This window comes from Rhinopithecus bieti, unplaced genomic scaffold (assembly GCF_001698545.2).
Source record: "Rhinopithecus bieti isolate Rb0 unplaced genomic scaffold, ASM169854v2 scaffold_25748, whole genome shotgun sequence".
NCBI lineage: Eukaryota > Metazoa > Chordata > Mammalia > Primates > Cercopithecidae > Rhinopithecus > Rhinopithecus bieti.
In genome coordinates, this window is record NW_016811783.1 from 38466 (window position 1) to 65985 (window position 27520).

The following is a 27520-nucleotide window of genomic DNA, read 5'->3' on the forward strand; positions in this document are numbered from 1 at the left end:
GCTATATATATGTATACATATATGTATATATTTATATGAAATGCATACTGGATCAAATACTTCACATCTGTACATAATCATCTGTGTGATTTGGGCCTCTTGGGGAATGTTATTTGTTTTACTTTCTGCCTCAATGCCCAGCACAGGGCCTGGAATAGAATGGAAACTTAAAAACAGAGAAATAGATAAAAATATATAAACTACTAAATGAAAGTGGAAGAATCTGAGGTGGTTGAAGAGCCAAGTTAAATATTCAAGTTCAGGAGAAATATGTAAAGATAGTCTTCAACATTGTCCTTTCTTAAATTCAATATCATGGAAAAACTCAAGGATAATCACTAAAATGCATAAAGTAAAATTTAAAAATCTTAAATATGTAGCAAGATTTAAAAATGAAAGAAAACAGACAACTGTATATCCATATGCAGAAGAAAGAAACTAGACCATACCTCTCACTCTATACAGACATCAACTGAAAATGAATAAATGGATCAAAACCTTCATGTGAAACCTGAGACAATAAAACTACTGGAAGAAAACATAGGGGAAATGCCTCAGCACATTGGACTGGGAAAAAATTTTAAGAATAAGACTTTCAAAAAACAGGCAACAAAAGCAAAAATAAACTAATGGGTTATATTAAATTTAAAAGATTCTGCACAGCAAACAATCAACAGAGTGAAAAGACAACCTGTGGAATGGAAGGAAATATTTGCAAACTACTCATTTATATATCCAGAATACATAATGAACTGAAATACCTCAAGATAAAAAAAAAAAAAAATTTAATGGGCAAATGATCTGAACAGACATTCCTCAAAGGAAGACATACAAGACTGGGCATGGTGGCTCACACCTGTAATCTCAGCACTTTGGGAGGCCGAGGAGGGTGGATCAACTGACGTCAGGAGTTCAAAACCAGCCTGGCCAACATGGTGAAACCCCGTCTCTACAAAAATACAAAAATTAGCCGGGCATGATGGCAGGTGCCTGTAATCCCAGATACTCAGGAAGGTGAGTTGTAAGAATTACTTCAACCCGGGCGGCAGAGATTGTAGTGAGCTGAGATCATGCCATTGCACTCCAGCCTGGCAACAGAGTGAGATTCCATCTCAAATTAACAGAGAGAGAGAGAGAGAGAGAGAGAAGGAAGGAAGGAAGGAAGGAAGGAAGGAAGGAAGGAAGGAAGGAAGGAAGGAAGGAAGGAAGGAAGGAAGGAAGGAAGGAGGGAGAGAGAGAAAGAAAGAAAAGAAAGAAAGGACATACAAATGGCTAACAAATATATGAAAAATGCTCAGTATCACTCATCATTGGGGTAATGGAAATTAAAACCATAATGAGGTATCATCTCATGCTAGTTAGGATAGCTATTATCAAAACAACAATGAATAATAAATGCTGGTGAAGATAAGGAGAAAAGGGAACTCTTATACACTGTTAGTGGGAATGTAAATTAGTGCAGCCACTATGGAGAACAGTATGGAGGTCCCTCAAACAACTACAAATAGAACTACCATATGATCCCACAATCCCACTACTGGGAATTCATCCAGTGGAAAGGAAATCATTATATCGAAGAGACATCTGCACTCCCATGTTTATTGCAGCACTATTCACAATAGCCAAGAGATGGCATCAGCCTAGGTGTCCAACAACAGATGAATGGATAAAGAAAATGTGGTATATATACACCATGGAATACAATTCAGCCATAAAAAAGAATGAAATCCTGTCATTCACAGCAACATGGATTGAACTGGAAGACATTATGTTAAGTGAGATAAGCCAGGAATAGAAAGTTAAACACCACATGTTCTCACTCATATGTGGAAGCTAAAAAAAAGTTGATCTCATAGAAGTAAAAAGTAGAACAGAGGATACTAGAGGCTGGGAAGGGTTGGGGGAAGAAATGGATAGGGACACATTTTTTAAAGGATACAAAATTACAGCTAGATAGGAAGAATAAGTTCTAGTGCTCTATACTGTAGGCTAACTATAGTTAACAATAGTATATCATGTACTAGTTTCAAATAGTTAGAAGGAGGATATTCAACAGTCCCAAAACGAAGAAATGATCATTGTATGAGATGATGGATTTGCTAATTAGCCTGATCTGATCACTATATATTCTATGTATCAAAACATCACTGTGTATACCATGAGTATGTATGTTATATATCAACTAAATAAATACAAATTTTAAAAATCAAAAAAGTTACAATGAAAGAAAACAGACAAGAACAAAAAAAATTCAATCCAAAACAAGAAGTATAGAAAAAGTACTAATAGAAAACAATTATAGTAGTGCCTCAGTACATAACTGCTAAGTGGATGAATGGTGGTAAGAATTAATAAATTATTAGTAAAATTTTGCACCTTGTCAATTTTAAATGCCCTTTTACTATGCCAGAAATCAATGCATCTATTAGGAACTTCAAGATTTCATCCAACCTGTCTTTTGAATCAAAAGTCATTCTGGATAGATTCAAACGTAAAATCTTTTAAACCACAGGACAGACCTGAAACCTCTATAGATATTTCCCCTACCACTCTACTTCTAACCTTTCTATCTAGCTAATTGACTAGTTAAAGATGAAAATATTTGTCTAGCACAACATGAGAAACATAGCAGATTTTCAATTCCTGTGGACTGACTGATTTGGGTTATCAGCAACACCAAAAGTCAGATTAAGTCAAATTACAAATTAGTTTCCATTCTGTATTAGCTAAGAGGCTGTTTCAAGCACCTAACACTTAAACAAAAAACAATTTAAATAAATTAAGTACCGTCAAATTCTCTGACACGTGCCACATCTTGACACAAAGCCTACTTGTTTGTGATCTGGGCTGTCAGACTCAGGCGATGAGTCTGACAGCCCAGATTCCATTCCCTGGGAAAGGAATGTTCCCAGGGTTCGACCTACCTCACACACCAAACTACCTGCCTAAAGTGAAATGAAGTGTGTCTAAGATCTTATCAAGGGTTTTGCACCTTGGAAAAAAAAAGTCTTTCCTGCACCCGTGTCCCTAGGGTGAACAGCCCTATTCAAGGATCTGACCAGTGGGGTCTATGTTCCCCAGACAGCCCTCCCAGGCAGAGCCTTTTCTAAGGGTTGTAGTGATGGCACCAAAAATCATGAATGAGGAACTGGTGTGCAATTCACAGCATATGCTGGCAACAGCTGTCTTTTATTACACATTATCTAATATGAGAAATCTAGGTTTAGCAATTTGGCAGGCTTGCAAACTACACATTCAATTATGACTGCTGAATAGACAAAGCTTCTTAACTCCTTTCTAGCCATAATACACTGATACCTAGGGTTGGGCTTACGATCTCTTCTGTTTTTAGTCAGATGACCTAAAAGATCAGGCATTAATATTCAAAATTTAATTTCTTCTGCTCTGCAGTGATTCCACACGTTCCTCTTCAGTGGGAAACCAAGACCAGTACTTCAGCTGTCAATTTTTGAAAGATAGGAGTAATTGGCAGCTCAGCCAGATAGCCAGCCTTCCTTAGAGAAGCTCAAAATTCAAAACAGTAGTCACTCTGGGGCTCTTACAGAGGGTTACTTCCTCTTGGTCCCCACTGTATATACTCATCTCCTGAAAGTGTTGGGGAGGGTGCTGACAAGAGGCTACTGATTCAAGAGTGAGGTTTTTTGTCACTGGTATTTGTTTCAAAGTCCTCAAAATTATGTGCTCTGCTGCCTTTCCAGTCCCCTGCCTCACTCCCTAATTCTTCCATGCCACTCCCACCCCCTTTTAAATAAGGAGCGTTAGGATATCAACGCTCCACAGACTGTTCAAAGATGCAACAAAATAATGGAGCTGAACTTAATTGCCTAATGTTAAGTGCCAGGAGAAACCGAAATACAATACTGCCATTTCCAAGTAAGGTCTGACTGTAGGCTCACAGACCCCTTCAAGATAAATTATTGGATATTGATCATGCATGCCACAATATGGATTAAAGAATAGTTTTCAAAGTCTTTTGTAGTGAAATTAACACAGTTTTCTACCTAAAATTGTCATGAAGTGATTAAAATCCTTTGGTGTTGTTCAGGACAATTGGGAGTTACAGCACCTAATGGGTGTGCTGCTGGACACACAGTGAAAGCCGCTGCAGGGCAGAGCCCTGCCCAGCAGTGTACACATCCCAGAGCAGAGCACACATTCCCTATCTGAACTTGTAGATGAAATCAGCATTCCAGAAGTTGCCTATTTAGCAATAAAGTGATAACTAAAAGAAAATGAGAAAAAGAGAGTCAGTCTGTGGTACCACTAAAGTTTGTGGACTTGTTTGTCAGGTCCCTGGTTCTCACTATAGCATTCTGTAAAAACTGCTTTCCAAAAGCAACGTACTACAGTTATGAGAGTGGGTGGTAAGACAATCACTACTTCTTTGGCGCCATTGATAGATGCTGTCCTTAATTCCTCCTGTCTCCTTCCTATCGAGCTTTCCATTGCAAAGATTTTCTTTCTTTTGCCTTAAACTATGTTCACAAGCAGAAGCCATACTGGGGTGTCTGACACTTCCTACCAGTACAGGTAGTGAGATGACATGCACACAGAGAAATCTATTTTTAAATAATTCTGAATGTAAACACCCAATTGATTCTGAAGACTAATTTGAAACTACAAGCTAACCAGATATAGCTTTACAGAAACCAAAGCCAACAACAACAAGAAGTATGAGCTGTTGACGTCAGCCCTGAAAGTGTTGAAAATAACAGTAGGCAGAGAAACACCTGCTCATGTGATTGCCTCACAAGGATCTTGTTGCCTGCAATTTAGTCAGTGCCAAATGGGTGATTATTCTCTAAAAACCAGTTAAAGGAAATGAACATCCATTTGGAAGATTGTGAAATGTTGGGATAAACTTGCATCAAGTCTCATTGATGATAATTGTACAGAATCAGAACTATCATGTACAAGAAGTTTTGTTTTGCTATTTTTTAAAGCAATTCTCACAACAGTAAGAAAAAGCTGTTTGGATATGGGGAGTCTACCACATGAAAGAATTTGAGAGAAGGGGAATGAGAAGACCTAGAAAAGATGAGAACATCTGCATAAATTAATTAGTATGGGGATGTGTGCCTGTGTACATATGTGTACATGTACATATGTACATACACACACACGTACATTTCATATGCCAAAATCCCTGCCTTTATCTTCCTTTGATAATTAGCCTCTCCTACTGATTGCCTTCTTTCAGTTCATGCTATCTTCACTCTGGCTTAAACCAGATGTGACTCCTCCACCTTCAGTTCCTTTCATATTAAAGCTTTTCAGTCTCCTTTCTGTTTCCCCATTTCTGCTTTCTCCAACTACTGCAAAAGTTCCTCCCTCACCACTAATCTCTACTCACTTATTAATCCACCACATTTCTACAATAAGGTTCCTGAAATCCTCTACTTCTCAAACATGTTCAGTGGCCCTCGTGCCAGCTTTTTCAGGAGAAGTTGTCCAAGTGTTCTGTAAAGCAGCCCAGCTCTGAGGTCTCCTCTCACCTCCTACACACTAACCAGGTTCTCCTGACACACTTAATATTGTGTTGTTACACAAAAAATCCTCCAGGCACCAGGATCTGTGCCGCAGCTTCAGTTTCTCCCTTGCTCTGGAATACCCTTCAGTATCTGGAATATCTATTTCCAAGGCTATATTTAAAGATGTTTCACTTGGATGAGAGTATTCATGTTGTTTTACTTTGCAGAAAACCCATTCTTTCTGCTTACTGAATTGTAAACAGTATATGGGTAGAAAACATTCCCTTCTCGTCTTTTTGCCTCCTACTCTAGCATGACGTCTGTCTCCTTGTAGGTGCTCAGAAACTATCTGTTGCATTGAATTGCATGGGGTAGAGAGTAGATCAAATGAGTGAGGTTGCAGGTATGGAGGACATAGAGGGTGGAAAGTTCCCACCCTGATTCAGAAAGTACCCACTCTCTTCAGGAAAAAAAAAAAAAAAAAAAAAAAAAAAAAAAAAAAAAAACAGCCTAATCAAGTGAACCATAGTTAGTGTGATAGCTTCATGGCAAATATAAAGAAAATCTGACTGCTTTATATCTGAAAACTGAAAAAAGATGTCGGCATTTCTCATGTTGCTTTATCTTCAGACAGGTTGTAGATTGATAAAATGTTCATCACTACATTAAAGTTTGTATCATAAAAGCACTTTAGATTGAGAACGATCAATAATTCAAATCATGGAAAATTATGCCCTTATCTTCATTGTGAAAAATGCCAAGGAATCAGCTATATACATCACTGCAAAAAGATCATGTCTCTCCCACTATGCCATACCTCTCTAATCCTGAATTTAGAAGGCTTAAGAGAAGCACATGATGTACATGCAAGACTTAAGTGCAAAAATTCTTGCTCTATGGCAATTCTAAATATTGTCTGTAGAAATGCTATATCGAAATTCAAATATGTACCTGGGGATTTAGAGCAAGTCGTTTTAAAAAATTCTGAAGAGGTATTATAGTTAAAAAATTTTTTTTTACATGCTAGAAATTGAAGAACAAAAAATCAAAATAAATTCAGTTAGACATAGATTTTTCCAAATGAGTTTTCATCCCTAGAGACAAACTTTGCAATAAAAATATTAAGATGGCACAATCTGGCATTTAATAAGCACACACTGAATGCCAGCCACTGTGTTAGGCACTGCACAGTTCCTTATTTAACCAACATAAGAACCCAATAAGGGTGGTTCTATTATTAACTCCATTTTAGAAAAAAGGAAACTGAAGCTTAGAGAGGCAAGTGGCTTGCTCAAGATCTCACAGTCACTAAGTGGTGAGCTGATATTCAATCTGGCACTCATTTATCCAAAAAACAAAACAAAAAAAAATCTTACTTTCCAATAGCATGAGGTATGTGCCAGTGCCCTAGAGCTGAAGATAATTAGTCAACAAAATTTGTCCTCAAAAAAAGTATTTCTTATTTGATTATGAACTGAAATGACCATCAAGGACTGCAAGTGAGGATGGAAGGGAAAGGATCAAGGGAGACACAATGGGGAAAAGATCATTAATTCTCATACTGGTTGTATCTATATAAACCATCTTCAAGTTTGTTATGCTTAATGATTTTTATTTTATCTGAGCACTTCTCCAAATGAGAAAACAAACTAATTTTGCCTTGAAAAAAACGTTTGATTGTGGTCTCAAATCTTTGGACTGGTTCACCCAGCTCCCTGAGCATCTCACCTCCTTCGCCCATAATAATCAGCCACTAATTTCAAAGCCTCTAAAATATCACTATTAGTATGAAGTCAGACAAACATATCACTCTGCCCTCAAGAGAACGTGAACACTCTAAAAGGTACAAAATAGCAATCATACCTGCTTTCGTCCCCGAGGTAGAGTAGCCACCGTGTCTGCCAACATTTGAATCCTTCTATTATCGTCCATCGTAAGGCTACCTGTGAGTGTGGAGTAAGAGTTATACGCTGGCCCAGCACAGAAGTCCGCCAAATTGCCATTGCTGCTGTGTTGCAGGAGCCTTTGTAAAGACATTGTGAATCAAGATCACTCCAGCTAGCACATGGTTGAGTGGCCTTGCAGGATGGGGGAAGCTAAAAGTACAACTCTGACAAGTAATCAAAAGTAGCAAAGCAGAAAGAGCCCATGTGACCTCTGTGGTTTGAGGAACCTGTTACACAAACCCTATCTTGCAATTCACTCCCATTTCTCAAAGCTTTTTTTCTTTAAGCTCCTGAGAGAACCTGGAGCTAATTTTTACAATTAAAAAAAAAAAAACGTATTTTTTCACCTCAAACAGCGGAACTCTTACACTTTTATGTTTTGTGGCAAGTTGCATTCACACCATTTGCCATTTTTTTCTTTAGAGAAGATAGAAAAATGTCCCCAAGCACTACCATTTGTTTCCCATCCATTCTCTTATTTAACATTAGCAATGCAATGCAAAAGTCAGCACACAAGGACATTCAGTTCTTGTGAATATAGGCAAGAATTACAGGTGCCGGTCATAATGTTCTCTCTCGAAGTCCTTGTAAAGTACTTTCCCTGAAGTATACCCTAGATCATTAATGTTCATCAAAAAGACATTATATCTGCCACTGGGGTTGTAACCATTCAGCATTCTTCTGGTTGTCCTTTTGCTACTTCGTCCGTACTAAAATTACCCATGATCTTTACAAAGTACAATGGGAAGGGAAAGTCAGCACATTTAGGGCACAATGTTGCCATTTCTTAGACAAGACTTTGGAGCAGCATCAGAAAGTGGTCCCAGGGGAGGAAAGGAGTGGGCAGGAAGGTAACAGGCAAACCAAGGTGGCACAAGAATGTTGCCTGTTGGTCCCTGCATGTGCATATGTGTCAAGGGCACCATCACCAAGTACTCAAGATCACAGATGCTTTTTTTTTTTCCTTTGGCTGAGGTTGGGGGTAGGTAGTTTTGAGAGAACTGGTTTCAGTGGAGGAGTAGGGGAGGCAAGTAAAAGGAAGAATCGAAACAAAAGTCAACAAGAGAAGTTTTACGTGGCACAAAAAGTCAAATGTGCTTTTTAAAATCTCTGAAGGTCAATACTAGCATTTAAAAGAGTTAGCAAATCTTTGAACTAAAATGGAATGTGTGCGTACTGGAAGTGAAGATGGATTCAACTCAAGTAGAAATTGCCAAATATAAATAGTAAAATCTGAATTAATAGTGCTTCAAAAGTTGAAGCCAATTATAGATTTTTAAAACTCTATCACAGCATGACTCATTATACTGGAATTGAATTTTGACATGGACAAAGTGATATCACCAAAAACGTACAACTGTCTAAATCAGAAATTAAAAACACATGTTTTCAGAAGCCAGGTGCATAACATAAATATGTAAGGCAAAAGGGAGTGGTAAATACCTTGGCAACTAAAGAATACATCACTTATAAAGACATTCACGTAAAATCTGTATTTATAGATATGTACAGATATGTATACAGGTATATGTGGGGGGGGTGTGTGTGTGTGTATGTGTGTGTGTGTGTGTGTATTAGGAAGAGAGAGAGAGAGATTGATTTTAAAAACACTTCCAGACTATGAGGCACATAAATTAAATCAACACTATTAATGGACGACAGTAGTCCACTGTACCCTAGGAATTTGATAAAGTTAGATAAATATTTTTAATATTTATTCTTAATATTTTAAAATGCCAAATGGAAATTACACATTTGCTTAATATAGGGCCACGCACTTAGGCCAACTGACTCACCCATTTTTATAAATGATCACTAAAATTGTATCAATTCATTGTTATACTGACCTTAAGCTGATGTAAATCATAGATCATCATTCAATTAAGAAACTGGAAAATAATTTACTTATTACTTAACTCACAAAATGTGTTTAACAAGTAAAATTTTTCAAATCATGGGATCTCTGGATATAAAACAAGGGTCAAAAGCAGCTCTGACATCCAACCAACCCATATCAACATGGTCACACCTGTTAATTACAAATTTATGACCTAGTCTATTTTTATTGGTCAGTTCCCTGTTCTGCCATTGCCTGTGTCATGCCAGTCACTAATATCCTGATCAAAAGTGTCCCTTGTGATAAAGGGTGGAGAAACAGTAATCTTTTAAGGGAGATGTGACTTCCAAACAACAAATCCTTGACTTACTAAGGTGTTCTACTGTTTAGAACATCTCTATTCTTTTAGGATTTACCTTAGGAAAATTATAATAGACCAGACTCTCTTCCCCTTCAGCCTCCTCTTTATTTTGGAGAGGTGATTCTGGAAATGAATTGGATCAACCTATCTAGGTACTCGAAAGATTTCAGGAGTATCTCACTGTTCACAAAATAAAATGAAATAAAAATTATTTTATATTATCTGACTTCATTCTCTAAAATGTCATATCATTTTTTAGATTCTTCTTTTGAGATTTAATATATTCTAGTTAGGTCACTAGTTAATTGTATACAAGTCTGTTTCTCTGCTAATGTCTAATTCCTTGAAAGCAATTTATCTTTAAATGTATACATTTATCTTTAAATGTATACTTTATGTCCTATATACAAAATTGTTCAATAAATGTTAATAAAAAGAGAAAGGTGGAAGCAGTAGACATTAAACAAAATGAATTAAACAACTGTGTTCTGTGGTATTAATAAGGAAAAAATTAATTAATTTGGTAGGAAATGTATGTACTACAAGCTCATATTCCAAAGTGCTACAATTTTCACTAAGGGGTGATCTGAGAGATGAGGACAAAGTCTCTTAAAAATACGTCGCATCTGCCATATGCTCTAAAAGCTAATATTTGTTATGTGGGGCATGCCTCTTATTTGGAACATTGTGTTCATAAATATGCAAATACCCTTGGAAGGAATTTATCTTTAGTACAAATGAGGTGAACACTGAGGGCCTACAACATGGAAATTTGGTAGAGTCAGGTGAGAGGAATATGCCTAAAACATGGGACAGAGAAAGAAAGGTGGGAAAGGTTTGCAAGACAAACTGAGCCAACCTTATAATCATCTATGAAAATCTTAGGCAGCTGTAAGAGGGTTGACAACAGGGTTCCAGTGCCACACTACTTAGATTCAAATCCTAGCTCTGCTGCTTTAAAGGCTATGGACTAAGTTGTGTCCCCCAAAAATTCATACATTAAAACCCTGAGCTTCAGTGTGTCTGTATTTAGAGATAGGGCCTATAAGGAAGTTAAGGAATCATTTGAGGTTAAATGAAGTCATAAGGGTAAGGCTGAGATCTGATAAGATTAGTGCCCTCATAGAAAGAGGTGGCAGAGGGCTCTCTCTCCACCAAATGAGGACACAGTACGAAGGTAGCCTCCTGCAGGTCAGGAAGAGAGCCCTCACCAGAAATTGAATCTGCCAGCACCTCAGCTTGGGCTTCCCAGCATCTAAAACTGTGAGAAAATAAATTTCTATTGTTTAAAGCCATGCAGTCTATGGTATTTTTTATGCTATGGTATTGGTTATGGTGGCTTGAACTAATACACTCCCTAAACCTTAGTGTTCACATATCTAAAACAAAAATTTGCAGGGAAAAATAGACAGAATAGCCCATGAATAGCACATGGTATAAAGTAAGCTATATCTACTGAATTTTGTTTTAAGTAACAAGGCTTCAAAAGGAAAAGCTAAAAAAGGAAATGACATAAATTCTATATGAATAGCCCTATTCATTACCAAGTGCCTCTATGTGCAGCAAGGATGCCCTTGCTCACCCTGGAGAAGTCTAAAGGCTACAATACATGTGAATTTCTTACCATCGAAAATCAAGATGTGTTTGAAAATCATCATCAGAGGCAATGTCTGAAATTTCTGGATTATTGTAAGACACAAAAGAAGAGTAACTGGTTGCTTAAAGAATGAGACTTCCTCTATGCCTTTCTGATCTTAAGATAGTTGTTGAGTTTTGTTTGTTTTATTTTGCAGTTTGCCTTTATTTGCACAAGAAGATTTTATTTGGCTTCCTGGAACATCATAGGATTTTGTTTTGTTCTGGTTTGGTTTGCTAATTTGTTTTATTTTGGCCTTTTGCCTTCATTTGGAAGGGAAGTTTTTATTTGGGTCTCTGGACTGATGTAGGAGATGGGTTAAAGTCACATAGACAATATTTGAATGTTGTGTCTTTGAATTTATATAAGGTAAATTTAATTTAGTAAAGTCACTCTCATATATGAGGATCCAGTGAAAACTGCTCTGTCCTGTGTATCACCTTATTTGAATGTTGGAGTTGGGTAGACAGATGTCCTCATCCAACTCAGTGTGGATCACTGGGATTATGAACACTACTCCCCGGAGAGTAATAGCCTTCTTCAGAAAAGGATAAACTAAAAATCTGTAACTAGGACAAGCCCTGAAAAACAGGCAGCTCAGGAAAGGAAAATAACAGAAATAAAGGTCATAAAGACCCTATGTTAGAAATCTTAGTGTGATATAAGCCAAATATTGGCTTAGAGTTGTGACATGCATATTTAAAACAGCACAAAGAAAAATTTTAAACCTAATATAAATAATAGCTAGCAATACATCAAATCTATTATGTTTTTAATACAAGTGCAAGGAAACAATTTTCTGATTTATTCAAGTTTAATTCAATCAAATCATGAAGCTGTGGGTAGATTGCAATATCATTCAAGGGATTAAGCCACTAAATTCAATTTGGGCTTTAAATAGATTATCTTGATCAGTGTTTCATGAAATAACTCAGTAAGATAATGTCAACATTCTTATAGATGTAAAAGTAGACACATTCATTTGGTGCACTTATCATGTAGAAACATCATTAATTGCATTTTTTAAAATTCCATTTGCTTATTTCAGGTTTAGTGGGAGTACCTTGAACATGTTGGGCATATGGCAGAGACGGCTCCATGTTGAAGGGTCCATGCTGAAGGTAGTACTGGGGCCTCTTGGAAGCAGTCAGGATGTGCGTGGGATTTAAAAGGCAGCTTCTCCTGTGGACTTATCCATATATCTATACAAAATGCTCTGTGAATGCATCAGGGTTGTTTTGAGTCTTAAGAGGTAGTCTATGCAATGATTTTAAAACTGTACTCATGAAAATGTAAGATCCTTTGAATGTCCTGGGAAAAAAGGGAAGAAGAGGACAAAGAAAAAGGCATGAGAGGGGATTCTGAGATTTTCAGTGCTGCCATCAACCACAGTAGTCGTAATTGCTTTGCTTTATATTGTGTTCCCATTCATGCCACACTATTTAATCAGTTTAAAAAATAAAACTGAATGAAAATACAGGCTTATAGAAAACAGAAAAGATTCTTCATATAGAGTATGAAGAACGGTAGACTATTGGATCCCTCTGTTAAAAAAAAAAAAAAAAAAAAAGTGTCAGCCCCTAATGAGTTCTGCAATTTCTACAGACTATCACTTTTTTGGAGAGATAAAGCCCTAACAGTAAAAATCCCTTTAAAAAGAAACACAAAGTAACCAGGATAACCAATAGATTTAAAGTAGGTTATTAAAGGCGAACCCTAATTCTGGGATTTGCTTAAGAATCATTCCAATACGAATACTTTTGTTCATTAACCTATTAAGCAAAGGTAGAGAGGGTTTAACTCAACTGGAATGAACAACATTTCTGTACTAAGGCAATTGTCCTATAATATAAAGATGCCTTTCCAAGAAAGATTAAGGCTTTAAGTGAAATATATGATTGGTTGACTACTTACTACCAGGAGTATTTTCCTTCTTTGAGGACTATTGTATTTTTTAAAAAAGTATCTATTTTTATTTTTAAGTTACTTGATTAATAAAATATTTAAGAATATGTCCAATCAAGTATAAATGTCAAGATCAAGATATAGAGGCATATGGAAATCTACCTGTCTATATAGAGAGATAGATAGATAATTTTCATTTAGTTTTATTTTTAACCTGATGCATATATATCTTTATCTTGCTGCCATAACAACCATGAAATAAATGAATTATATTAGCCACACCCAATAGAAATTGGCTTCAGTGAAGAGGGCTGTTTCTATTTGAATATAGGAATAATTTATTTTATTTATTTATGCATTTATTTTTTGAGAAGGAGTCTCGCTCTGTTGCTCAGGCTAGGGTAAAGGGGCGCGACCTCGGCTCACTGCAAGCTCCGCCTCCCGGGTTCACGCCATTCTCCTGCCTCAGCCTCCCGAGTAGCTGGGACTACAGGCGCCTGCCACTACGCCCGGCTCATTTTTTTTTTTTTTTTTTTTTTTTTTTTTTTAGTAGGGACGGGGTTTCACCGTGTTAGCCAGGATGGTCTCGATCTCCTGACCTTGTGATCCACCCGCCTCGGCCTCCCAAAGTGCTGGGATTACAGGCCTGAGTCACCGCACCCTGTAGGAATAGTTTATTGAAATGAGTTCATTCAAATCTATTTGAGTCAAAGAGCATGACCTTAGGCAACAAAATAAAATCACTAAATTTTTGCATTAAAAGAAATTAAATTCAATGTAATAGATGTCGAAGCTATTAAGATTGATTTTGCTTTTAAAAATTCCAAGTAAGCTGGGGATAGAAGGAAAAATACCTTAACATAATGAAGAGTATCTACCAGAACTACCCACCCAACATTAACCTTAATATTGAAATGTAAATTTTTTCATTATTGTAAGAAGGAAGACCACGATGACCATAACCATCATCACTCTTCACACTTGTGCAGTATATCACAAATAAAAGGTATAGAATTTATAAAGAAACACAACAAAACTGTCAAGTTTGTTGATTATATGGCTTCATAACTAGATTATCCAGGACAATTCATGAAGAACGAAAACCTGGTAAGAATTTTTCTGAAATACATCATTCAAAAGACAACATACAAATATAAAGAAACAAGTTTCTTATACAGTAGCAGTTATTATGTTATATATTTGTTAATATATTATATTATAATAATTTCTTATTACAAAAGAACTTGTAAGAATGGGAGAAAGACACATCAAAATAGCCAAAAAGTCATAAAACAGAAATGAACTTAGCAAACATTTTTAAGATGTTATGAAGAAAATTCTCGAGTCCAGACTAAGGAAAAGGCATGCCATGTTCTCGTATGAGAAGAGCCCATCTTGTAAAGACATTTATTATCCTCAAATCTTCTAAAATAGTTCACTGCAAGTCAAAATCTCTATAGGTTTTGTTTGTTTGCTTGCTTGTCTGTTTATAAAATTTGACACACATTCTTACACTCATCTGAAAGAGAAAGTGCACTAGAAAAATCTGAAAATAAAAGAGGTAAGAGATGGAGGTAAGGATGGGCATTGGGAAAACTATCTTTAATGTTATATGGGTTAGAACTGTATTGTCAAACGGAAAAGGTCAATAAAAAGAATGTCTATAAATATAATATTATCAAAGAATAGAGATTCCCCAAACATACCCATGCACATGTAAGAATTTATATTTCCATGAAGTTATTCCAGTGTACTAGGAAAATAATATATCTTCCAATAAATAAGACTGGAACCCATTTGAAAAAAATTAAATCTTAGCTTTGTATGATAATATGATAGCAATTTCCAGGTAGCTTAAGGAGTTAAAAAGGTAAAAATAATTTAAAATCTATAAAAGAATAGCAGAAAATATAGAATATTTAATATAATTAGGTTGGAATGATTTTCCTAACAATACATAAGAGCCCAGAAAGCATTAGCTATGTAAAGATGAAAAGCTTCTGTTCAATGAAAGCTTTAATGTTCATAGGTGAAAACTAAGTGAAAGATAGCAAGAAATTATTTGTGACAGACAATTGTTTAATGGTTGTAATAGAGTGTTTAAAATTATACTTCTCAACAAAGTATTTTAAATAGCAAAAGCTATGAACAGATAATTTACAATTGAAATACAAATTGTTGATAGATTTATTAAAGGAACTCACCCTAATTAGTAATCAGGAAAGCAAAAATTGAAATAGATGCTCCTTTTGCCCACCAAATAAACAAAATAATAAAAGTTAGTGATGTCCAGTATTGGCAAAATTGCAAGTAAGTGAGCACTTAAACTCTTTCGGTAGGACTACAAATCAATAAAGACATAATAACAGTGGGGTAATTTGATAGTATCAAAATTTTAAATGTGCAACATGTTATGTGTTACACTTTTGACAGTTAATGGCAGTGAATCTTCTTTTAAGAATTGACCCTTAGTGCCGGCTGCAGGGGTTACGCCTGTAATCCCACACTTTGGGAAGCTGAGGTGGATCACATGAGGTCACGAGTTCGAGACCAGCTTTGCCAACATGGTGAAATCCATTTCCACTAAAAATACAAAAATTAGCCAGGCGTGGTGGCAGGTGCCTGTAATCCCAGCTACTCCAGTGGCTGAGGCAGGAGAATGGCTTGGACCCAGGAGGCAGAGGTTGCAGTGAGCCATGCTGGAGCCACTGCACTCCAGCCTGGGTGATGGAGCAAGACCCTGTCTCAAGAAAAAAAAAAAAAGAGAGAGAGAGAGAGAATTGATCCTATGGAAATACTTCCGTATGTGCAAAAAACAATTCAAGAATGGTTCTTATGGCGTTGTTTGTGATTGCAAAAAACCGGAGTTTTAAATTTACATTAATAGGAAACTGGTGAGATAATTTATGGTAATTTAATTCAATGGAATACTTTGCACCCATTAAAAGCATACAACAAACATTAACATGCTGATAAAGATTTTAAGACAAAGTAGAGAAAAAGGTGGAATAATAGGTATGGAGTGATCCCATTTATACTTTTTTCTTAAAGTTCACATACGTATACGTACACTAACATGTATAGACATAAAAGACTAGAAAAATATATACCAGCCTGTTAATTAGAAGAGTGGTTACTTCTTGAACCATTGTGGGAGAAGATGGGGAGGAAAGTTCAAAGTGTATGCCATATATGGCTTGAATCTTTTATAGTAAGTATGCATTCATATATTATTTGGTCAACTTTAAAATATCAACAATTCAAAAGAATTTTAAAAAACCAATCACATATAGTTCATAATGTCTTACGGTTTTAAAGGTCCTCATACTTCTGTTTATGCTTACCAATGAGAATTATTGGTTTATCCACTGGCTGTTTGGTGTTTGTTTACAGGCTAAGATTTTATTTTGTTTAATGTGATTTTGTTTTCATTCTTTGAGGCAATTCTTTCATATTTCTTTATCTTTTTTTCCTCCTCAAAAAGATCTACTGAAGTCTCCACAAAATAATATAGCAGCAGAGAGGAGCCATTAATTTTTATGGTGGTAAAGGGCATTGGTGTGTTCGTTTGAAATCCACTCTTTCTAAAGTGGCAGTTGTCTAGTGTCAAAGTCACTTATTACCCCTACCTTTCTCTACCACATACACAGTTCCATTTCAAAATCCAAATCTTTTATCAAAATTCAAGGTAAATAAGTGACAGAGTTCCTTCCTCTTCCCTTACCTAGCATCCTGCGTCACACTCAGTGCTTGGCTTTTACTTAATCTTCACTCTTGCCCAATGGGTGTGGGCAGGCAGCCCCACAGAATCGGCAAGGGCTTCAGGGCTGTAGAAAGTAACTTCTTAGAAAGCAAGAAACCTGTTTGGGGACTGGAATTTTGTGTAATACTTGGAACAACAAAACACCCACATGAAATCTAGGTGATTTTCCCCGGGGCTTTGAATAAAATCCAAACTCCTTACCCTATCCTGCAAGGTCCTGCATGTTCTGGCAGATCCTACCACTTCATATTACCCTGGTCACGCTGGCCTTCCCTCTGTTCCTCTGGGAGGAAGCAATTCCTCCTGAGGGCTTTTGCACTCACTGCTTCTTCTGCCCAAAACACTGTTCCCCTTGGCCTGCTTCATTTGTCTTCTCTCTCTTTCTCCAAATCCCAGTTCAAATATTACCGACTAGGGAGGTCCCAACTCAACCCATTGAATAAAGGTGATAAGCCACATCCAGATGTGGATGGACGAGCTCCAGGGAGAACTTTCACCTTAGTGTTCCCCAAATAGACCCTCCTCCAATCTGCTTACCATCTGGAACTGCCTGGATTAGCTCTGCCACCTATAGGGTGGTAGAGAATGTCTTTGAGAATGGTAAGTGGATCAGCAGAGAAAGGTCAGCAGGAAGCAACAGCTGCAATGTTCCTCACCTTCTCCACTTTTGTTTTCAGAGTCTAGAAGGTTATGTATGTGTGTGTGTATGTGTGTGCGTGTGTAGCAGAAGGAATTACAGAAGAGCAATAAGGTAACTTCTTAGAAAACCAGAATCCTCTATTTTATTTCTTTTCCTGCCTGTTTACAAGTTGTAAAAAATGATATGAAATCTCAATTGCTTTGAGATTCAAATGTAACACAGGGAATAGTATACCAGTCATTTTTGGGTGCCCATAACCTAGCACAGAGCCTGACTTAAAATAGGCAGCCATAAATATTTCTCAAATTTTATTTAATTGACATAATCAGTCAAATACATACAGTGCAGGGTAGTAAGCACAGGAGAGAAACCAATAACAATATAGCCCTCTAATAAATCCATACTATTTGTTAGACTCCTCAATAAAGAATAGAATTGAGTATATATTGGTTTACTATATATATCAAATATATATATACATTTCTCTTTTTTTTTCTCTCTCTCTCTCTCCATCTGTATATCTCTAGTCATCCCTCAATATCTGTGGGGGATTGGTTCCAAGATCCTTGCAGATACCAAAACCCACACATGCTCAAGTCCCTTATATAAAATAATGTAGTACTTGCATATAATCTATGCATATCCTCCCATATACTTCAGATCCTCTCTAGATTACTTATAATACCTAATACAATGTAAATGCTATGTAAATAGTTTTTTTGTTTAGGAAATAATAACAAGAAAATAAAGTCTGTACATGTTCAATACAACTACAACCATCCACTTTTATTTTCTAATATTTTCAATCCATTATTGATTGAATCCACAGATGTGGAACCCATGGATACAGAGGAGTGACTGCGTATATATATATACACACATATATACATATATATATATATATGTAGAGGGAGAGAGCACATATATTTATTTATGTATATGTATGTGTATATATATACATATGTATATACGTATGTGTATATGTGTATGTGTATATGTATTCTTGAAGTCATAAGAAGACACTAGCTGAATTTACAGACTGGAAGGGATCTTAAAATCATCTCATCTACTCCCTTAGTTTGCAGGTAAACAAACTAAGGCTCAGAAAAGATGGCAGTCTTGCCCAAAGAAATAGAGTAATTTCATGGCAGAACTATGACTAGACTGTTTGGCCTCCTTGAATTCAATTCTGCAAGCACTTACTGAGTATATAATTATAATAATAGTTAGGCAATATGCAAAATGTGTCTAATTTCATACAAACCATAAGAAGAATATGATATTTATCATTCTTTTCAGATGAGGATTCTGAAGCCAACACACTTGCCTAAGGTTAACAGCTAAGACCCAGAACAGCCAGAATTAGAATGTATATCATTATTTTCCAAACATGACAAGGTTAGCCACTCTGCAATACTGTCTCCTGTTAACTGCTAATCCCGTGAGAACATAAAAATGAGCCAGATCCCTGCCCTCATGGAGAAAAAAAATCCAGTAGGGAAGATAGAGACTGACTAAAAAAGTTTTGTATGATCACAATTAAAACAATAATTCTAACAATACTATGGATTTACCAAAGAGGATCAAAGTATTTCTTCTATTAGAGCTCAGCTCATATACCTAAGAAATTTACAATCATGAGAAAGTGATATGACGAGTATATAACTAACCATAATAAAAGGAAGATTGTCAATTATTGGTTCTATCTTTTGTGGACTGAATTGTGTTCCCCTAAAACGATATATTGACATCCTTGCCCTTGGTGCCTGTAAGAGTAACCTAACTTAGAAATAGGGTCTTTTTTAAGGTGAAGTCACTAGGGTGGGCTCTAATCCAATATGACTGGTGTCCTATAGAGATTGAAATACCATGTGAAGATGGACACACCAGAAGAATCCCATGTGATGACCAAGGCAGATTTGGGATTGTAAATTTTGTAGCTGCAAGTCAAAGAGCACCAAGAATTGACAGCCACCACTAGAAGCAGAGAAGAGGTAATAAAGGCTTCTGTGCAGAGTCTCAGAGGAAGCATGCCCTGGTGACACCTCCATTTCTAACTTCTAACCTCTAGAACCATAAGAAAATAAATTTTCGTTGCTTTAAGCCACTAAGTTTGTGGTAATTTGTTACGGCAGTCCTAGGAAATTTATATGCTATCCATTCTTTCTTACATTTAGAGATATTTAAGACCATATTAAAAGTGGAATGTGCTGTCTACCCCAAGAATGGATAACTACCCAGTACCTCCTTTGCCTGGATATTGACTCAAAACAGAGTGAAAGATCTTTGAAATAAGCATTGAAATTTTACAAACAAATATATGGCAAAAAAAAAAATCATGTTTAATTGAGAAAGAGTGACACTTGTTCTTTAGCCAAGCACTGTGAACATCTTATTTTACTAATAAGCTGAGACAGGGAAGAGGTTGTGAAATGAATGATTTAGCCCAAGGGAGTTGGACAGTTGGCCTAGTTCCTGAAACAGAAGCCTAGTGAAATTGCCATGAAGCCCAGACACTGAGCTTCCAGAGGTAGCCAGCTAGGACTGCTCCCTACTCATCAATGGAAATGTACAGAAGCTACTGGGCAAACACCCGACCTCCTGCTTCTGCTAATGTCAACCAGAGAATGGTCCACTTCTCTTTCTTGGTAAGAATACTATCTCCTACTTAAGAGAACTGACTTCCAGTGTCAAGCAAACCTATCAATTGTCATATGCATGCTTATTTACACCTCTGATTGTAAAAAGGAGGATTGTTGAGACAAAACCGGTAAAAAGAAGAAAGCGCCAAGGACTAAGCAGAAGACAGTAGCAATTATCTAGGCTCCAGATACCTTGTTTCTTTCCCTGGCTCCACTACCTGTCAGCCATAGAGCTTTGAGACAACCAGTGCCAGTTTGGGGTACATTTCCCCTTATAACCAATACAGGAAGAAATGCCACATCATTATGAGAATCAAAATAAATGACATAGGCAATAGAAAAGATCTTTGAGAATGCAAAGTCTTATGAGAATTTAAGAGTTTAAATATCCCCTGAAAGATGCTAGAATTTGACACACAATCTACACTTCCCTGGTACCATATTGCTTAAGACCATTATGGTTCAATTCTATACTTCCCTGGTACCATATTACTAAAGACCATTATGGTTCAATTCTACTATTCACACCATGATGGTAGTGACATAGTGTTTCAAATCTAGAGAAGGTTGTCACTTCAGCTACAGAATAAACTCCAAACTCTTTAACCTTTAACATAAGTTTGCAACACCTCCCCTGACCTGTGTTCAGCATTCTTTATAGCTGAACATCATTGTGTGCATGCTCTTACATACGTCCTGCCTGCAAAAGAAGTAAAGCCTACTGGTGATGCTTGGGCTCTTAGCCCCTTGCACAAGTTATTTAACTGTGCTTCTGTGTCCTCGTCTACAAAATGGGACCAATAACACCGCATATCACCAAGTGAAACACAACAGTGCCTGGCACATAGTAATTGCTCAGCAAATGCTTCCTACAGTTATCACTGTTATTGCTTATGGTTTGCACTCCAACTACTCTGGACTGCTATGTTCCCTGAACACACATGATCCTTTTCAGGTTCTGACCTCTATCTACAGAAATTCTCCCCACTCTCCTGGCCCAACTTAAATGCCACATCTTCCCTGAAGTCTCGTCTGATATTCCCAAGCAAACATGAGCATCCCCTCTTCAAATAATCCAAAGAACAACTTGGGGATCTTATGATAAATCATATTTTGCCTTGTTAAAATTATGTATACCTGTCTTTTCTTCTTGGGAGCTCCACCTCTCCACCCCCAACTCCAAGACAGAATTCTTTTCTCATTTATGCTGTGTCCCTCTAGTACCTAGAAGAGTGGCTTTTTCCTAAGAGCTAGTCGGTAAATATTTGATGAATACATTCATAATCTGCCCAAAGCTCTGACAATTGACTTATTTTTACAGTAATTCTTTACTTTGGGCAATGTAGGTGTTTGTTGGATATTATTTGCTGTGTTTTTAATATTTAAATGTATTTTATGCATTTTGGCTGTTTGGCTTAATTGCAAGACTATAGAATAATTTTGTTTGAAAAACAAGACCCAAAACAATAACTTTGTTTTGAAAGCAAAACCCAAACACAGCAATAATGTACACTTTACTTTATTTATTTGATGATAAGGTATCATCAATTAAAATATGCACCATTGATTTACTAACTGCCTTTCAAGAAAAATTTCCATATTAAACATATCCATAGATGGTAAGACATATCCTAATTTCAGAAATGTAAAGCTGGAGAAGATGAGCGTTCAGAATGAAGAGTGTACTTTGCACAGCCCACTCCATGCTCCAAGATATGCACACATTGGAGTAGAGAAAGAATAAGACTCACCAGGACAATCCTGTAGGGAACACAGCTCCCATCTCATTTGTCTCAGACTTCTCTTTTTCTATTCAATTAGACTTCCCATTTTGTTACCTCTGCCTCTGGAATGTCTGATATCTCTCTCTTCCATGACCACCAGCAGCTTCCTAGTTGAGGCCCGAAGTTCAGTCCTCAACACAACACAATAGATGCCAACTGGTCTCCCATGTATGGTCTTCCTAACCAAACTATTGCTATCTAATAGTGCCAAGTTCCCAAGTTCAATAAATGTTGAATTAAATTTAAACTTCTTAGCCTTGCATTCAAAATCGTCTACAATCTAATTTGTACCTAATTTTCCAGTCTTAGCTTTTAGTCTAAATATATTGGCTCCCTGCTCCAAGATATGATAGCCTTCCTCCTGACAATTCATCTAGCATTGTCATATCTCTGTATCTTTGTTTAAACTGCTCTCTTTCTGAAACCCCCTCCCCATTCTCCCCATCTCTATTTTTCACCCCCTTGTTTTTTAGTTTTTAAATTGACAAACCAAAATTGTATATATGTATGGTGTACAGCATGATGTTTTAAAATATATATACATTGTGGAATAGCTAATTCAAACTAATTAACATGCATTATCACACATATTATTCTGTGGTGAGAACACTTAATATCTACTGTTTTGACAGTTTTCAAATATATAATGCGTTGCCATTAACTGTAGTCATTGTGTTGTTCAGTAGGTCTGTTGAACTTATTCCTCCTGTCCAGCTGAAATTTTGGATCCTTTGACCAACATATACTCCACCCCATCTTTGTTTGTTGAAATTTTTTTCACTTAGGAGCTGTGTTTAAATGCCACCTCGTCTTTGAAGTATTCCCTGATAGAAGCAATCAGAAATGTCTCATTACCACTCCTGGACTCCTATAAGATTTAGTTTTTGCCGTACTCACATAGCTCTTGACACATCAGCATATATCGCAGTTATTTGTTTGCATAGCATCCTCCTATTAAGACAAGAACCTCATTTTACATATATCTATGATATGTAAAAATTGCATAAATATAAGTCAAATAAATACAATATTTGGAGCAGATAATTCAGTTGATTGAATGGCACATAATGGTTTCTGAGATAATATGGAAAAAGTCAAAGCAGACAAAAGTGGCCAAAATTAAAAATCTTATTCTAAACTATTTCATACTCTCACTGGGTGAAATACTCAAAAGTTTCATAGATGAATACTGGGCATGTTGAGAATGCATTGAGAGATACAACAGCTATTGTTCCTGACAAATTTGTCTTCTTTGGACTAGGTAGAAACTGCGCGATGTGGAAATAATAAAAGACTGAACATTCTTGGGGTCAGGGAAGGAGGAAAACCAAAGCATATGCAATCACCAAAATACCTCTGTTTTAGATTAGCAGTATCAGAAAATGATGTCCTCACCCATTTTACAGAAGGACTGAGGAAAGCAACTTATGCCCTTCCTGCTAATGGTACAACAAGCTCTGTAACAGAACTTCACCCTTCTTCGTAACACTGGAGAAGAATAAAAATGAAGTATGCGTAAGAGATTTACATCTGGAAAGAGACAGTAATTACTGGCCAGGACTGATTAAAATTCTTACTAGGACCTCAAAAAAGTACACTGATCATGGCTAAGCAAGGAAAGGAAAACATAACAGCTGCTCACCAGAGCACGTGTGGAGGGAGGAACAAAGACAGCAAAACATATCACTGGCTTCTAGCCACAAGTTAAGAAACTGAATGAAGTAAAAGCCAGATTGTATCGATCTGTCACTTCTATCTATGATATGATATTCAACTCCATAATCAGTGTGTAGGACAACACTTTCATTTGGTGATAAGCAGATTGTTAATAGTTCCTAGTCTTTCTTATGCTGCTGTATTTTATCCCCCTAAGTAATTGCTATCTCTGGGTAAAATACGTTTTCTCTTTTTGTCTGATTTATAACACCTCGCAAAAAAATTATGTATACAATACACACAAATGCATAACCATATAGGGAATGTTTCCTTCTCTCTTCACCCCGGAAAAGAGACCCAAAGCTTTACACCCACAACAAGCAGAATGATTTATTTATTTATTTATTTATTTTGCTAGTGTCTTGATGCCCCTCTTTCCCTGGATAGCGAGTCAGTTTATTCGCTGGATTTTAGAGGAGATTTTGTTTTGTTTTATAATAGATGCTTTTGAAATCCTTTCTAAAGTGCAAGGATTCCACAATCAAGTGTTCATTACAATTAACTTTGATTTGTTTTCCAACTACTGGAAACTGATAATATTATACTTATGCCTTTGAATTTCTCAAAAAGTAAAACTTCTCTTAAATACTAAATAGTTCATAAGTGCACAGACAATTATAGCTTTTCCACTCTACACTGTGTCCCTTGCTTATGGCTTGCTATTCTTTGCTTAATGGTTTAGCTTTTGAAACATGACTCACTTTCCCAAGCAACTAGAAAACAAAAACCCACCTAAACCGGTGAACCACCCAAGGGAGAAAATAATTGTATTTGTATGGAATGCCAGAGTTGTTTAGAGACACACTCAGAGGTAAAATAGCTTTTGTCATTTTTCAAATGAGCCATGCTAGCTTCGTCTATACTTCCCTTTTCCCCACTTTTGAAATGTGATTTCCCTGAGGGCAGAAATCATGTTATGGAAACTCTGGACCACATAGGAAACTGAAGACCATCTAGTACTTGCTCAGCAAACCCAGAGGCCCTCTTTGTCATACTTCAAGTGAAAGCAGTTAATTATTTACTTGTTTCCATGAGTTCCTGAAGGACTTGGGTGCAGAGGGGAATTCGCTCTTATTTTGCTTTTAAGTACTGGTAGCCTGTCAGTTTTATTTAGTTTTGTAATTCTCATTCCTTTTTTAAACTTTTGTTGTTGTTGTTGTTGTGCAAAACTCTAACAAGATTTGCAAAGAAACACAACACATTGGTATGCAAGCCAGGTTTGGGAAAAGTAGGGGAAGCTGAGAGGAAACCAGTGGACTCCCCAGAAGAAATTGTACTTGCATTAATTTTCTATTTTTTATTTTTATTTCTTTTTTTTTTTTTTTCTTTCCTAGAGCTGTGTTGAAACTGCAAAATAAGCAAAACCCATGGGGCTTTGTGCAAGAAAAGAAAAAAAGATAAGCACTGAACCCAAATGCCAACATTATAAATGGAATAAAATTCCCAAAACTCTATGAGTGTTTCACCCCTAGCTTTAAAATGCTGTATCTTTTTTGATTTTTTTGTTTTTTTTTTTTTCTTAACAGGGCTAACTCAATACACTCTGCACACTTCTTTTTGTTTTATATTCTTGGTAGATAAAAAGCCATTATAAAGTTTGAGCTGGGAGGACTTTTAAAAAATCACTCAATACAGTGCCCTCATTTGACAAATACGGACAATTTGACACAGGGGGGTCACTGGAAGTGGCTGCGGCCAGGCACTGGCCTTCTGTTTCCCAAACTGTTGCCTTTCCCACTAAACCACACTACCTTTTACTGGAAGATCATCATTAGAACTTTGCCTTTTTAAAATTTTTCCTCATAAATTCGTCTTCCAAACTTTTAATCATTCTTATTCCCTTTCAACTAATCTCTAAACTTTCCAACATGGCGTAAGACAACAGATAACTTTTCAATAAAACATAAAATAATTAGCTCATTTGTTCGTAATGGTATCAAACATTCCTTCTTTCTAGCTTTACTTTTAAAAAAAATTTTCTAATAAAAGTAATTGTTTGCTATTTTCTGACTTGAGACCAAATTCTCATGCATATATCTGTTTTTCCTCTTTTCCAGCTTATTTTCATATACTACAGATCAGATTGCTAAGCTTTCTGAAGCCTAACACAAGAATTGTTTAATACGGAATCCTGCTGCCTACTGCCTATCATCTGTCCATCAATTCAAAAATGAATATACACAGATGTATTTCATAGTATTAACAGGACAAATTTTCTAAAGACTGAATGACTTTAAAACCTTTTCTAAATTGTTTGAAATCTTCTCTGACCAAAAAAAAAAAAACATCAATACTAAAAGATAGTTATAGGAAAGCAACAACAAAAAAAAAGGTCATCACTCTTCACACACTCTTCAGGTACCTGGAAAATGTCCAAGAGAAAACATCACTAAATTAACTACTGATTTCCTTTTTCCTGTTCTTTGAAATCAAATAAATCTAAGACGACTTTGGTGCTTAGTTATATGGGATGGGCTAGCAAAGGAGATAGAATATAGGCTTAATCATTGTAACTGGACTTTCATTGAAAAATAAAATAAATATATCAAACCAGTAAAAATGCACTACATTGGCTGGGCACAGTGGCTCACACCTGTAATCCCAGGACTTTGGGAGGCTGAGACAGGAGGATCACTTGCCTCCAGGAGCTCAAGACCGGCCAGTGTAACATATTGAGACCCCATCTCTACACAATGTTAAAAATTAGCCAGGTGTGGTGGCATGTGCCTTTAGTCCCAGCTACTCAGGATGCTGAGGTGGGAGGATTGTTTGAGCCCAAGGGTTGAGGCTGCAGATAGCCATGATTATGCCACTGCACTCCAGCCTGGGTGACAGAGTGAGATCCTGCCTCAAAAAAAAAAAAAAGAAAGAATGAAGAAAATAGAGGAGCATAAGGGGGACAAAGAGGAAAACAAAAGGACAAAGAAGAGAAAGAAGAAAAAGTAGCAGGAGGGGAGAAGGTTGGAGGCTCTTCCTGAGTCATTCAAACACTTCCTCAGAGGAAGAGAGAGGATCCAATTTGACTCCCAAATTACTTTGAACACTGTACGTTATGTCTTTCTGTCCAGCTGTCCCTTCTAATCACCTTTCTATCTACACTGAAAACACCGAAGTTTATCTAGGATAAACACTGAAGTTTATATAGGATCACAAAATCAAAAAATATGATTATAGTTAAAAACATCTTTGGGACAATCTACTTCCTCTGCTTAATTTTACAGACAAGGAAACTTACATAGTAACAGAGTATTCAGTTTGCTGAAGAACACATGGAAAATTATCCTAAATAAGTTAGTAAATGTAAATTACTGGTTGGCAATTTATTCCAAACAAAATTTTGTTTTGTTTATTCTAAAACAAAATTACTCTTGGTGGTGCAGGCTAGTCCTTTAGATTAGTTTAATAGTAAATGTAGTTTATATCTGAATATTTAAAGAACATTTTTCACTTGTCCTCAAGTGTTCAATCCCAAGCATATATGAAAACACACATGTTGGAAAACTAAGAATTCCCTTTAGTTAAAATTAAGAATTTCCTTTAGTTAAAAGCAAATAATGTCCTTTAGTTAAAAGTTTAGTTTCCTTTAGTTAAAAAGTCTCTGGAGTGTCCCTTCCAGATCCTTAAATTTCAGAACTGAAAGAGCTGGAGTGGAGCTGGTTGGTGAAAAGCAAGCTTCCTCCACTGAGTTTACTTCGTGTGGAAGAAATTTAAATGTGGGAAATAATTTTAGGGTAAAGAAAGCCTCAATTTTAGCCTTTCCTAGGTTGTAGAGATCTGGAAGATAATTCTGAGAAAGAA

General features: G+C 36.4%; 1 protein-coding gene across 2 annotated transcripts in view; it reads right to left on the reverse strand.

Moving 5' to 3' along the window:
- CYTIP (cytohesin 1 interacting protein) overlaps positions 1-27520 on the reverse strand; it is a 77910-nt gene that overhangs the window by 23074 nt on the left and 27316 nt on the right. Inside the window, exons 2-3 of one of the 2 annotated variants that reach the window (XM_017895086.1) lie at positions 12336-12583; positions 7356-7435 (exon numbers count right to left, since the gene is read on the reverse strand). In XM_017895086.1, the coding sequence (XP_017750575.1) occupies positions 7356-7435; positions 12336-12372 (117 nt within the window). In that variant the 5' untranslated portion in view covers positions 12373-12583. Of the gene's footprint in view, positions 1-7355; positions 7613-12335; positions 12584-27520 lie in introns of those variants that run through there. The other variant, XM_017895085.1, reaches the window with a different exon arrangement.